The sequence below is a fragment of the Balaenoptera ricei genome, chromosome 13 (assembly GCF_028023285.1).
Source record: "Balaenoptera ricei isolate mBalRic1 chromosome 13, mBalRic1.hap2, whole genome shotgun sequence".
Classification (NCBI taxonomy): Eukaryota; Metazoa; Chordata; class Mammalia; order Artiodactyla; family Balaenopteridae; genus Balaenoptera; species Balaenoptera ricei.
Window position 1 is genome coordinate 84,475,378 of NC_082651.1, and position 15,104 is coordinate 84,490,481.

Genomic DNA, 15,104 nt, shown 5'->3' on the forward strand with positions numbered 1-15,104 from the left:
TTTACTAGTCTCTAAAGAGTCTTTACCTATTTTAATATGTATTTAAAATTTTTAATTTTGCATTTTCTGGGAGTTAAGTAGAAGATTATGTGAATCATAGTCTATTGATTTTTTTTTTTTTAACTTTACCATACTCCTTCATCTGTGAGATGAAACAGATCCAGATAACTATAATGATGTTACTTAAAATAAGTACAGCCCTTTAATTACACTTCTACACTTGATCTACCTGTTATAATCTGTATCCTGTATTTATTAAATGAGTGAATCAAGCTTCTTTTTCTAGTAAATGTTCTAAAAAGTGTTCTTGTAGTGTTAAAAGTTTGACCTTTAATTGTAAGATAATTTTAACAGTTTAATTCAGGTGTAAGTCTCTGATACCATAGATTTCCCACATCTTATCCACTCAAATCTTTTATGTAAATTAATCTTGATCATGTCTTTCATGTAAAAAGGCTTAAAATTTTTTTGAGGGGAGAGAGCTTTGCTTCCATTTTAGATACCTTAGAGTTTGATATTCCTTTAAAAAAATATTAAGTACATTTTGAATAAAAAAAACTTAAGAAATAATGAATACTAATAAAATTTACTGTTTTTTTTTTTTTTGTCAGGAGAATAATGTTTAGCAGTTCACACAATTTTAAAAGTTTTTTGAGTTAAACTTTCATCAAGGGATGTGATTAAGTGCTACACTGTTAGAATTAGACTCTTTTAGTGTTTCAGATGACCTGAAAAGAAAATGCCATTTGACCTATCAGATTCAACAGAATTGAATTTTAGGGAAACTTGTAGTTAAAGATATTTTAGATTTTGAGATAGTATAAATACAAAAATCAGGATTTATTTGAAGGCTTGTATTAATTTTTATGTTATGAACCTAAGAATCCTAATTCCTTTATTTTGGTACTCTAAAGTCTTAGGAGCATCTAAGGTAAAATGACTTTCACAAAAATAATTTGTTAAAATACAATTCATTGGAGGAAAATTGAATATAGATAAGAATTAGTATTAGCTATGGAAAATAATGAATCCTAAAGAACTTTGTTAACAACCACTATATTTTTTTTTTAAACAAGTTATTTATTTGTTTATTTTGTTGATTTATTTACGGCTGCGTTGGGTCTTTGTTACTGCGTGTGGGCTTTCTCTAGTTGCAGCGAGCGGGGGCTACTCTTCATTGCGGTGCGCAGGTTTCTCATTGTGGTGGCTTCTCTTGTTGTGGAGCACGGGCTCTAGGTGCACGGGCTTCACTAGTAGTGGCACATGGGCTTCACTAGTTGTGGCACACAGACTCAGTAGTTGTGGCTCGCGGGCTCTAGAGTGCAGGCTCAGTAGTTGTGGCGCACGGGCTTAGTTGCTCCGTGGCATGTGGGATCTTCCTGGACCTGGGCTCAAACCTGTGTCCCCTGCATTGGATTCTTAATCACTGCGCCACCACGGAAGCCCAACAACCACTAAATTCTTTAAAGAAACTACTGTTGATTGGTGAAATAACTTACTTATTTTTTTTAAAAAAATTTTTTATTAATTTATTTTTGGCTGCATTTGGTCTTTGTTGCTGTGCGTGGGCTTTGTCTAGTTGTGGCAACCGGGGGCCACTCTTCGTTGCAGTGTGTGGGCTTCTCATTGCGGTGGCTTCTCTTGTTGCGGAGCATGGGCTCTAGGTGCGCGGGCTCAGTAGTTGTGGCACGCAGGCTCAGTAGTTGTGGCTTGCGGGCTCTGGAGCGCAGTCTCAGTAGTTGTGGTGCACGGGCTTAGTTGCTTCACGGCATGTGGGTTCTTCCTGGACCAGGGCTCGAACCGTGTCCCCTGCATCGGCAGGCGGATTCTTAACCACTGTGCTACCAGGGAAGTCCCGAAAATTTTGTTTTGTAGTCAGATGATGAGGGAGTAGTGAGGTGAGGCAGAAATGTAATCACCACTGCTGGGGCTCATGAGAATGAAGGCTGGTAGTGGTTAAAGTCTTTCCAAATGATTGCTTTTGCTGAATTGAGGTTTAAAATTCTCATAAATCATTGAATGCCTTGGGTTTATGTGGGAAAGGGAGAATAATGATTTTTGAGTCTGATATTGCATTTGTAGTGTGCTTCACATAATTAAAGGTGTAGAAACTTTTAATGTAATAATTATCTAATGCAGAGTGATACTGTCTCCATTTAAAAAATTTAGGATACAGAGATATAGGGAAATATCCCCCACTCACACCCCCTTTTTTTTTTAACGTCTTTATTGGAGTATAATTGCTTTACAATGGTGTGTTCGTTTCTGCTTTATAACAAAGTGAATCAGCTATACATATACATATATCCCCATGTCTCCTCCCTCTTGCATCTCCCTCCCTCCCACCCTCCCTATCTCACCCCTCTAGGTGGTCACAAAGCACCAAGCTGATCTCTCTGTGCTATGCGGCTGCTTCCCACTAGCTATCAATTTTACATTTGGTCGTGTATGTATGTCCGTGCCACTCTCTCACTTTGTCCCAGCTTCCCCTTCCCCTTCCCCCTGTCCTCAGGTCCATTCTCTAGTAGGTCTGCGTCTTTATTTCCATCCTGCCCCTGGGTTCTTCATGACTTTTTTTTTTTTTTTTTAGATTCCATATATATGTGTTAGGATACGGTATTTGTTTTTCTCTTTCTGACTTACTTCACTCTGTATGACAGTCTCTAGGTCCATCCACCTCACTACAAATAACTCAGTTTCATTTCTTCTTATGGCTGAGTAATATTCCATTGTATATATGTGCCACATCTTCTTTATCCATTCATCTGTCGATGGACACAGGTTGCTTCCATGTCCTGGCTATTGTAAACGGAGATGCAGTGAACATTGTGGTACATGACTCTTTATGAATTATGGTTTTCTCAGGGTATATGCCCAGTAGTGGGATTGCTGGGTCGTATGGTAGTTCTATTTTTAGTTTTTTAAGGAACTTCCATACTGTTCTCCGTAGTGGCTGTATCAATTTACATTCCCACCAACAGTGCAAGAGGGTTCCGTTTTCTCCACACCCTCTCCGGCATTTATTGTTTGTAGATTTTTTGTTGATGGCCATTCTGACCGGTGTGAGGTGATACCTCATTGTAGTTTTGATTTGCATTTCTCTAATGATTAGTGATGTTGAGCATTCTTTCATGTGTTTGTTGGCAAACTGTATACCTTCTTTGGAGAAATGTCTATTTAGGTCTTCTGCCCATTTTTGGATTGGGTTGTTTGTTTTTTTTGATATGGAGTTGCATGAGCTGCTTGTATATTTTGGAGATTAATCCTTTGTCTGTTGATTCGTTTGCAAATATTTTCTCCCATTCTGAGGGTTGTCTTTTCATCTTGTTTATGGTTTCCTTTGCTGTGCAAAAGCTTTTAAGTTTCGTTAGGTCCCATTTGTTTATTTTTGTTTTTATTTCCATTCCTCTAGGAGGTGGGTCAAAAAGGATCTTGCTGTGGTTTATGTCACAGAGTGTTCTGCCTATGTTTTCCTCTAAGAGTTTTATAGTGTCTGGCCTTACATTTAGGCCTTTAATCCATTTTGAGTTTATTTTTGTCACAGCCCCTTTTAAAAATAAAGGAGACTTCATAATCATAAAGGATTTATTAGAGGATTAATTTAAGCATTGAACCCACCTGGTTACATTTTAAGTGATTAATTTTTGGCAACATTGATTTAAGAGACTTTTTAGGCACCTTTATTATTGTATAGTCAGACCAACCCTTAAAACCCCAATAGTCTCTATTTTTATACCTAAGTATTTCATATTCTATCTCCTTTTTATAAAGAGAAATGATAATTGTAAAATGATGACAATAAACTATAATTGGTAATTGGATTGATTGAAGAACAAGTTTTTTTTTCTCCCCCCACCTTAAAATAGATCTTTTATTAGCAATGAAATAAAAGCCAAGTAAGCACTGTCTTCTTTAGAGGGACAAAAATTATTATTTTATTTTATTATTATTGCTTTTATCCCAGTGATGTTACTATTGTTCAGAAAGGTTTTAGACTTCTTTTGTAGAATGATTTTAGGGTTAGCATCTTATTCTTTTGAATAATTTAGGTGTGTAAAATTCCAACCATTTGGTCTTACATACAGCTAAAATTCATATGGAGCCCAGACTTGTGAATTAAGTGATTAAACTGAGTTAATGTTGTATTGGGTCCAAAGCCAGACTATATTTATTATTTTTCTATGTGGTTTTAAGTGGATTTTAAGAGTGTTTCTAGGGAATTCCACATGTATAATCTTCTAAGGAATGACCTGTTAACACATCAGTTCTATTACTTTATAGTCAAACTCATATACCAGGAGGATTGTGTATTTGTATATAAAGGTGCTTAAAGATGAAATACTTTCTAAGAGGTAGTATATTAGAACAAGATGGTTGTGTTGTTTTTATGGGGAAAGGAGGGATGGAGTTTTTTATTTTGTGTTTTTGATAGTCTGAAGGCACAGAATAGTTTTTGTTCATACCTTTAGTCATCCTATCTGTGAGCTTTATTAGACAGGGGCATTTATAATTAATATTTATAACATTTAACATTTATAATTTTACATGAAGCATGCTGGAATAACCAAAAATGTTAGAATATTTTAGTTAAAAAATGTTGTGCAAACCACATAGATAAGCAGATGACAGTCATGTGTACTGTTTTTTGAATGTCCTCTCTCCCCCCTTTTTTAATCTTTGAAAATGATAATTGTTGGATATTTCAAAAAATACCCTAGTAAGTTTAAATTGATAGCTCTTTTACTATGTAACAATTTAGTTTTTGGTTTTGAATTTCTAATTATAGTAAGGTGTACTGTGACTTTTTTCATAAGTCTTCATGTTTTAATGACCCTTTAAGTATCTTTCTAGTGACTTAACATTTCTGTTCCTCCACCAAAAGGGAGAGTTGTACAATGGATTTTGAGAAATTAGCTAAGTTTTCATTTATTAGTTTAGAATGTGTGATATAATACTTTGGGGAAATTATTAAATGGTGTTGGTGTTCAAATACTTTTTTCATCTTACAGTTTATCATTTGAATAACTTTGTCATTGTTTGAATTTTATGTTGTCAACAAAAACCAATAGTAAATGTCTGTGACCATTGTTACTTATGGCATCAGTTAACTTTATGATACATATCAAGCTTAAGCCTTTTCATTGGATTTTAATTTATAGAGTTGAAGACAGTAAGTTCAGTTTATAATCTGTTATTAAAACTTTTCTTGAAGTAATGAAACGACTCTTAGCTCGTATGTTTTATTAATTGGTATATTATCAGTCGTAGGGTAAAAAAATGTCTTTACTCTTAAAAAAGTAATATTACATTACTGACATTTTAAAGATTAAAATGATTCCACCAGTATTTGCATTTCTTGCTTCTTTAAATGAATGTTGATGTGTTTGCATATTAAATATAATTGTGTTCTAGGTTAACTTCTCAGCCTGGTGCTACATTACCAAACGGACATAGTAGCTTATGTGAGTATTCTGTTATGAAACTGGTTAGTATTGAAATTCTTATAATGTTGTTAAGAGTATTAAAGTGGGGTAAAATAGCGTAATTAACTAGTATGCTAAGTATACTGTTGGAAGTGACTGGATTTCAGTCATGGTAAATATGTAATTGTTAAACACTGAGAAATCAGTACAACTGAAATAATTTAAATTATTATGGCAGATTGTAAACAGTTATAGAAATTTTAGATTTTGGATATTAAAGCCATTTAAGAGGTTATAGTAAGATTTTTATAGTCTTTTAAAAGTAATTTTTGATTTTTTTTCTTTCTTTTTATACTCTCTACTTTGAAATGGAAATTTCTCTCTTCTTGTAGCCCTTCGAAGCCATCCCCTTCGAGGCGAAAAGAAGGGAGATGGGGACCTTTCTTGTATAAATGGTGACATGGAAGTCAGAAAAAGTTGTCGTTCCAGGAAAAACAGATTTGAAAGCGTGAACCAGAGTTTGTTATTTGATCAACTAGTAAATAGGTATGAATGCTTTTGCAGTCAGCAGTTTCATGTAACTGTTGGTTTTTTTAAGCCAGTTATGTTTTAAAAAGTAACTTAAGCACTGACTTAGCAATCAATACAATTATTTAAAAACTTAATTTGAATTAACCATGGTTAGCAATGATTGTCAGTTTCTAGTTACTTTATTAGATTTAATACAATTTATGTGATAGCTCATTTTTTCTCATACTTTATAAAGCTCTTGTGCATAGATAATATAAAAATAATTTTATTTTGACTTCACTACTATAGTCCTTTAATATTTGCTCATTTAACATTTGTGTTTTTGACAATTTTCAAGCAGCATTAAGTTTCATTATTGATATATAGTAGGCATAGTTTTACTTAGTCAAGATTCTGAATTGAAAGTCTTTTGAGGCTGCACATGTTGGATGTAGCCTAGCTGACTGCTCAGTGTCTACATGCAATGAAACTTTATTCTTCTCAGGTAATAAATCATCCTCCTTAATCACTGCCATATCCTGGAGAAGTGAGGTCAGTGTAATTGCTATTTGAAAGGAGAAGAAATTATATTCTATAGTGGTAGTGTCAAATTTGAGTATTAGTTATTATTCGTTAAGTACTTAGATCAGTATCTGGGCTATGTGTGTGTTTAAAACATAAAATATGCCAACGTTACCATATATTTTGTGGATGTCCGTGTCCTCTAATTTCTAAAAGTATCTATTCAGTTAACCTTATATTAGCTTTAAACTTTTTACAAATCCTTCTTCTATACAATTTTTAATACCATCTTCAAATAAAAAGATTTGAATTATTTTTTTTTTTCAGTGCCTTTGGTCTGGTAGTCAGTTATTTGTAGTAGCATTATGAATTTAAATATTTGGAGACTTATAAACAAAGGTCTTAATATTTGTAAGTTTTATTATATTAAGGTAGAAGATGTTCTGATTCCATCTTTTTTTTTTTTTTTGGCTGTGCTGCATGGCTTTTGGGATCTTAGTTCCCCATCCAGGGATCGAACCTGGGCCCCAGCAGTGAAAGTGCTGAGTCATACCCACTGGACCACCTGAGAATTCCCTGTTTCCATCTGTTTTTGAGGCATTATCTTCTGGTGGATGCCAGTTCAGAAACAGATATTAATTGGGATGTTAGGTACAGTTACATATCAGAGATGATTTAATTATGCGTTGACGAAGAGCTCTTTTCCATGTATGACACAGTGTTTGATTCCACGGTTGTCTAAACCCTAGTTTTATTATATAATTGTAGTACTGCTGAAGCTGTACTACAGGAAATGGACAACATAAACATTAGAAGGAATCGTCGATCAGGAGAAGTAGAACGGCTTCGAATGTGGACAGATACAGAATTTGTGAGTATATTAACTTTAACAATCTTTGCACGTATTTTTTATTTGGACTGAGGAATTGAGAGAGAGAGAGCAGCATTTGGATTTTCTTGAATTAACAGAATTGTTCCTTCTTCGTTTCCAGTTTAATCTGGGATTTTATTGTTTTCTTTCTTCTTTTATCCTTACTCCGCTTGCCACAAGCTTCCCCAAAAGACCCTCTGCACTTCTGCAGAGGGTCATCTTAAAGTCCACCTCTGATTCTGTCACTTTTCTCATCGGAACCTTTAATGGTCTTTTTTTTTTTTTTTTCGGCACTGTGCGGCACGTAGGATCTTAGTTCCCTGACCAGGGATTGAACCTGTGCCCTCTGCATTGGGAGGGCAGAGTCCTAACCACTGGACCAACAGGGAAGTCCCTTTAATGGTTTTTTTTTTTTTAAACCTATGTTTAAATGATTTTATTATTTATTTATTTATTTGGCTGTGTTGGGTCTTCGTTTCTGTGCGAGGGCTTCCTTTAGTTGCGGCAAGCGGGGGCCCCTCTTCATCACGGTGCGCGGGCCTCTCACTATCATGGCTTCTCTTGTTGCGAAGCACAGGCTCCAGACGCGCAGGCTCAGCAGTTGTGGCTCACGGGCCTAGTTGCTCTGCGGCATGTGGGATCTTCCCAGACCAGGGCTCGAACCCGTGTCCCCTGAATTAGCAGGCAGATTCTCAACCACTGCGCCACCAGGGAAGCCCCCTTTAATGGTTTTTTAATGTGTACTGAATTAATTAAAAACACCTTGACCTTCATAATCTGGTTTCAACTTTATCTTCTCACATACCATTGCCCAAATGTAAACGAATCATTCTTATTCTCCTATCTTTTACTCCTGTTAATACTTCTGGTTAAGGACTGGTGCAATTCTACCTTTGTTTCAAGGCTCATTTCAGATGCTTCCTCCCCTCCTCCCCCAAACACGGCCGGCGGGGGTGGATTAATCTTTTTGAATTCTAGACTACTCTGTACCTTTTGCTTGTGGGATCTCAGTTCCCTGACCAGGGATTGAACCCAGGGCACAGCAGTGAAAGCCCAGAATCCTAACCACTAGGCCACCAGTGAACGCCCATGTATCTTTCTTTATGGCATTAAACTTGTTCTACTTTATTTTATTTTATTATTATTACTTTTTATAAATTTTATTTATTTATTTATTTATTTTCGGCTGTGTTGAGTCTTTGTTGCAGCGCGCGGGCTTCTCATTGTGGTGGCTTCTCTTGTTGCGGAGCATGGGCTTTAGGCACGCGGGCTTCAGTAGTTGTGGCACGTGGGCTCAGCAGTCGTGGCTCGCGGGGTCTAGAGCACAGGCTCAGTAGTTGTGGTGCGCAGGCTTGGTTGCTCCGTGGCATGTGTGATCTTCCCAGACCAGGGCTCGACCCCGTGTCTCCTGCACTGGCAGGCGGATTCTTAACCACTGCGCCCCCAGGGAAGCCCTCTACTTTCTTTTATAGTTACCTGTTACTTGACTTGTTTTATCCTATTAGGCTGTAATTTGCTTAAGGGAGAAAGTATGTCCATGGCATTGTAGTTTTACATTTTCAAATATTGTATAAGTTTTATTTGTTTCTCCTCTTGTTTCTTACATGTAATGAATTCAGTAAGGTCCATTTTCATGAATCTTTGCCTTGCAAATAGGTCCTCAATAAATTTTATTGAATGGGCACGTCCCATTGGGTTAATGATATTTATAGCTGGGAATAAAATTCATGTTAATATTTGACAGATTTCTCTCTTTAAAAGGAAAACATGGATATGTATTCAAGAGTGAAAAGGCGAAGAAAGTCACTGAGAAGAAATAGTTACGGGATACAAAATCATCATGAAGTCTCTACTGAGGGTGAAGAAGAAGGTTTGTAAAAGCACCTTATGAAATAAATTCTACAAAGTTCAGGTGGGAGGGAAGAAAATATGTACAAGTAATATATGTGTAATATTGCAGGATGGGTGATTTTTGGCTTTAGAGGTCTATGTTACATAATTTGGAATAATTTTTATTCCATTGGCATTTCTGAGTATTCATTTTCTTCATTTGGAAAAATGCCTTTGCTGTACACTATGCATTGTTATGTAATATATCTTATTAGTAGCTATTGGTAGTCCTTAAGTGACCTAATCTGGTGTAGCATTTGCCATGGGCTGATTTGCTTGTTAGGTGAGGCCTCTTGTATTTAGCTATGTTCTAACTAGAAGTCTGTGTCCATAGCCACCTTCTTTCCATAGCCTCTAAATCTCGGATTATTTGGGTCTCAAATTTAGTTATGGACAGAGGAGTAGTAAATGGTACAGTTAAGAGAAAGAGAGACAGCCAGTACTAGTGGAGGGAGTTGTATTGCTCTTTTCTGAGGCCTGTCTGGGTTTTGAATTGACGAATCCTGACTGGATTTGTCGGGCTGGAGCTGGGAACAGATGAAAGCACGTTTGCCCCAAGGATTATAAATTGATGACCAGTGCATCCATAGGATTTAATTCTGTAGGTGTTAACCTTCTTTATTAAAATGGATTTTCAGAAGATTTGGTGTACTGTAAATGCAAGGTAGTTGTATTTCACCAGGGAATCTTATTAGTTCTGCTATTTGTGTAGCTTAGATGGAGAAGAATGGGTTTATTTCTCAAATTCTGTAATTAACATATTATTAGCAAGTTTTGAAGAGGTGATATTTCTTATAAAGGTATTTTATTGAGCAGATATTATTGTTGTTACAGCTAGAACCTCTGTATTGCTTCCTTTGGAGAAAATCAGTATAGGTGAGACAGATTTATAATGTGATTTTTGCCTTATCTTTAACTGAACATCTTTGTAGATTTCCCAGAGTAGATTTGCCATGTATAGAATTTCTTCCCATAATAAATAATGCAAGGTTTTTTTTCAAAAAGTAATTTTTTTTGAAGGTTTAAGGAAACTTATTTGGGTGCAAGTGATTTTTAGTGTTACTTAGTTAAGTAATACTGTATTTGCTGATTTTCTCTATAACTTAATAATAAACATTTGAAAAAACTTACAGGAAGCTTTCAGATGTCATGAGTAAATTGTAAAGTCCTTTGCATTTTTAGTTTCTTATTTCACTGAGCATGGCTGACAGTTTTAAAATTTTTCCAATGTCTTAATGTGATTGTGTTATAGTGACAATTCCTGTGGTTAAAAAGTTAATCATAAAGTTCATTGCATTTGAGGACCATAAGCTTATAAAGTTTCACGAGACTTTTATTTTAAACTATAAATAGATGTCACATTATAGCTATAGCCAAAGTGCTTTTTTTTTTTTTTTTTTAATTTATTTTTTTTGGCCACGCCGGGCAGCATGTGGAATCTTAGTTCCCCCACCAGGGATTGAAGCCGTGCCCCCTGCATTGGAAGCACAGCGTCTTAACCACTAGACTGCCAGGGAAGTCCCCCAAACCACGTTTTAAAAATAAACTTTTAGAATTTATGTACATTATAATTTACTTTTTATTTATTTATTTATTTATTTTAAAATTTATTTTTGGCTGCATTGGGTCTTCTTTGCTGCGTGCGGGCTTTCTCTAGTTGTGGTGAGCGGGGGGCTACTCTTTGTTGTGGTGCATAGGCTTCTCATTGTGGTGGCTTCTCCTGTTGTGGAGCACGGGCTCTAGGCACGCTGGCTTCAGTAGTTGTGGCTCGCGGGCTCTAGAGCGCAGGCTCAGTAGTTGTGGCGCACGGGCTCAGTTGCTCCACGGCATGTGGGATCTTCCCGGACCAGAGATCGAACCTGCGTCCCTGCCCTGGCAGGTGTATTCTTTACCACTGCACCACCAGGGAAGTCCCGTAATTTATTTTTTAAATGTATAGCTAGGTGAATTATCATAAAGCGATCACTCATGTCAAGGCATAAACTATTACCAATACCCCAGAAATCTGCTTTATGCTCTCTCCCAATCCCTGCCTGAATTTTTCTACCAAAATGACTAATCTGTGTTTACCTGTTGTCAACAGGCCTAACAAACCATTATACTGCCAACAAAAATTGCTTTATTTTTTTTTATTTTTACTAATTTTTGGCCATGGTATTCTATTTATTTATTTATTTATTTATTTATGGCTGTGTTGGGTCTTCGTTTCTGTGGGAGGGCTTTCTCTAGTTGCGGCAAGTGGGGTCCACTCTTCATCGCGGTGCGCGGGCCTCTCATTATCGTGGCCTCTCTTGTTGCGGAGCACAGGCTCCAGTCGCGCAGGCTCAGTAGTTGTGGCTCACGGGCCTAGTTGCTCTGTGGCATGTGGGATCTTCCCAGACCAGGGCTGGAACCCGTGTCCCCTGCATTAGCAGGCATATTCTCAACCACTGCGCCACCAGGGAAGCCCAACAAAAATTGCTCTTGCTGTAAGATTAGTAATTATCTTTTAAGAATTTTTTTTTTGAACTATCAAGTAGTATGTGAATACTGACCTTATTCAGTGGTTAATTGGGCATTGAATGAAGTGTGCTGTAATAAAGTTTTGAATCATATTCTATTATTGCTTTGTATGACCAAAAAGGTAATACAGAAAGATTGAAAGGTCATAGGTAAATCAAGAGCTCAAATATGATCATATTGATATATTTAGCAGAGAACTAATATTTGTAAGAAAGGCATTTTCTTTTACATCTGTCGTTTTTTTTTTTTAATTAATGTATTTAATTTGGGCTGCGCTGGGTCTTTGTTGCTGCACGCGGGCTTTCTCTAGTTGCGGTGAGCGGGGGCTACTCTTCGTTGTGGTGCACGGGCTTCTCATTGAGGTGGCTTCTCTTGTTGCGGAGCATGGACTCTGGGCTCTAGGCGTGTGGGCTTCAGTAGTTGTGGTTCGAGGGCTCAGTAGTTGTGGCTCGCGGGCTCTAGAGTGCAGGCTCAGTAGTTGTGGCACAAGGGCTTAGTTGCTCTGCGGCATGTGGGGTCTCTTCCCGGACCAGGGATTGAACCCGTGTCCCCTCCATTGGCAGGTGGATTCTTAACCACTGCGCCACCAGGGAAGTCCCCATCAGGGTTCATTTTTAATTGTATTGATTTATGCTGTATCATACAATGTTGACACTTTTAAAGCTCACTTGTGCAGAAAGAATAAAATTAAAATATAAATATTCAGTTCTAGAGTGGACCAATCCTTGTGGATTAAAACAGTATTTTTGTGTGTGTGTGTGTGTGTGTGTGAAACTAGAATCTCAAGAGGAAGATGGAGATATTGAGGTTGAAGAGGCAGAAGGAGAAGAAAACGACAGGCCATATAATTTGAGACAAAGAAAAACAGTGGATCGATACCAAGCACCTCCAATAGGTAAGAGACTCTAAGTAACTTCTTTCCTTTTTGTAGTGGAGTAGCTTATTCTACTCCACCCCTTAAAAAAATCACTGTTGCTGAATTTAAAAGAATGAAATCTCTTATAGCAGTTCTTTAGGGCAAGTTTCTCTGTGTTCCAAGTGGTTAAGTATTGATAATTTAGCTAAAGTCAGAAAAGGGCAACTTGGCCAGTAACCTGTTTGTGTTTTGTTTTTGTTTTTTTTTTTTTGAGAAGGAAAAAGTTTATCTTAATGCTCTTAAATCTAATGACAGGTAATCAGTTCCACAGGTACTGTTTTATTGACTTTCTTCCCAGCTGTTGGGAAATTCCATCACTATTGATTTCCTCCAATTCTTTTTTTTTTTTTTTTTTTTTTTTTTTTAATTTATTTTTGGCTGTGTTGGGTCTTCGTTGCTGTGCGTGGACTTCTCTCCATTGCAGTGCACGGGCTTCTAATTGTGGTGGCTTCTCTTTGCAGAGCACGGGCTCTAGGCGCTCAGGCTTCAGTAGTTGTGGCACATGGGCTCAGTAGCTGTAGCTTGCGGGCTCTAGAGCGCAGGCTCAGTAGTTGTGGTGCACGGGCTTAGTTGCTCTGCGGCATGTGGGATTTTCCCGGACCAGGGATCGAACCCGTGTCCCCTGCATTGGCAGGTGGATTCTTAGCCACTGCGCCACCAGGGAAGCCCATCCTCCAATTCTTAAAAAATTGAAATAAAATTCACATATCATGAAATTCACCATTTTTGCTACGTTTTGCTGATTTTTAATCTGTACAATTTATTGCTTTTTAGTATATTCACAAGGGTGAGCAGTCATCACCACTATCTCATTCCAGGACATTTCCATCCCCACAGCCCTTAGCAATCACTAATGTATTGATACTTTCTGTCTCGATAGATTTGCCTATATGTGACCTTTTGTGTCTAGCTTCTTTCACTTAGCATAATGTTTTCAAGGAAGAACCTGGATCATTTTATTCAAATTCTTAACGCTCTGAAGCAGTGATTGATTCTCTGGAATTATTAGAGTTACTTCACGAGAAGCTTGCCCAAGTATGTAGACATTTCTCTACTCCAGTTAGGAATCACTGTCAAAGATAGCCCTGTTAATAATGGGGGAGGTATGTTGGGACAGAAAAAAGATTGTGAGCCATTTTTCTAGGTTTTTTCTTTTTAAAGCGTTATTAAAGAGGTATAATTTATATGTAGTTCACTGCCATTGCATATATAATATTTCATGTGTACAATTTGGCAAGTTTGAACTGAGGGATATACCTATGAAACTGTCACCGCACTCAAGGTAATGAACATGTTCATCAACTCCCCCAAATTTCGTTCTGCCTGTTTATAATCTACTCCTAACTTTTCTTTTTGCCTCCCCACTCCTAACCCTCAGGCAGTGACAGATCTCATCTGCTTTCTGTCACCATAGATAAGTTTACATTTTCTTTAATATTATATACAGTATATACTCTTTTTTTTGTCTGACTTCTTTCACTCAATATAATAATAATAACATGTTGTCGACTATAACAGTAGTGTTTTTCTTTTTATTGCTGAGTAGCATTCCATTGTATGGGTATATCACAATTTGTTTATCCATTCATTTGTTGATGGACATTTGGATTGTTGACATTTCTGGTGTCTGGCTATTATAAATAAAGTTGTTATGAACATATGTTTGCAAGACTTTGGACATATATTTTCATTTTTCTTATAAACACCTAGGAGTGGAATGGCTGCGTTTTATGATTATGTGTATGTTTAAGTTTCTAAGAAATTACCAAACTCTTTTCCAAGGTGATTATACTGCTTACATTCTCACTAAGAGTGTATGAGAGTTTCAGTTGCTCCATATTCTTGCCAACATTTGGTGTGGTCATTTTTTCAAATTAATTTTAGTACATATTTATTGTAGTTTTAATTTTCATTTCTCTAATTACTAATGATGTTGAGCATATTTTTACGTGCTGATTTGCCAACATTATCTCTGGTGAAATATTCAAATCTCTTGCCCATTTTTTCAATTCAGCTCTTTGTTTGTTTATTGTTGAAGTTTTGAGAGTTCCTTATGTACTTCAGATATCAGTCCTTGTGATTTGTAAATAGTTTCTCAGTCTGTAGCTTTTAAAAACAGTTCTCTTGGGCTTCCCTGATGGTGCAGTGGTTTAGAATCTGCCTGCTAATGCAGGGGACACGGGTTTGAGCCCTGGTCTGGGAGGATCCCACATGCCACGGAGCAACTAGGCCCGTGAGCCACAACTTCTGATCCTGCGCATCTGGAGCCTGTGCTCCGCAACAAGCGAGGCCACGATAGTGAAGAGGCCCGCGCACCGCGATGAAGAGTGGCCCCCGCTTGCCGCAACTAGAGGAAGCCCTCGCACAGAAACGAAGACCCAACACAGCCAAAAATAAATATAATAAATAAATAAATAAAAGATTACTATTAAAAAAAATTCTCTTAATAGTGTCTTTCAGAGAGAAGAAT

At 37.0% G+C, this 15,104-nt stretch overlaps 1 protein-coding gene across 2 annotated transcripts in view; it reads left to right on the forward strand.

Annotated features, from left to right (window-relative positions):
• ATAD2B (ATPase family AAA domain containing 2B) overlaps positions 1 to 15,104 on the forward strand; it is a 155,932-nt gene that overhangs the window by 23,358 nt on the left and 117,470 nt on the right. For both annotated transcript variants that reach the window (XM_059893536.1, XM_059893537.1), the window contains exons 3-7: positions 5,413 to 5,462; positions 5,816 to 5,969; positions 7,224 to 7,326; positions 9,088 to 9,196; positions 12,497 to 12,613. In XM_059893536.1, coding sequence (XP_059749519.1) covers positions 5,413 to 5,462; positions 5,816 to 5,969; positions 7,224 to 7,326; positions 9,088 to 9,196; positions 12,497 to 12,613 — 533 coding nt within the window. The remainder of the gene's footprint in view (positions 1 to 5,412; positions 5,463 to 5,815; positions 5,970 to 7,223; positions 7,327 to 9,087; positions 9,197 to 12,496; positions 12,614 to 15,104) is intronic.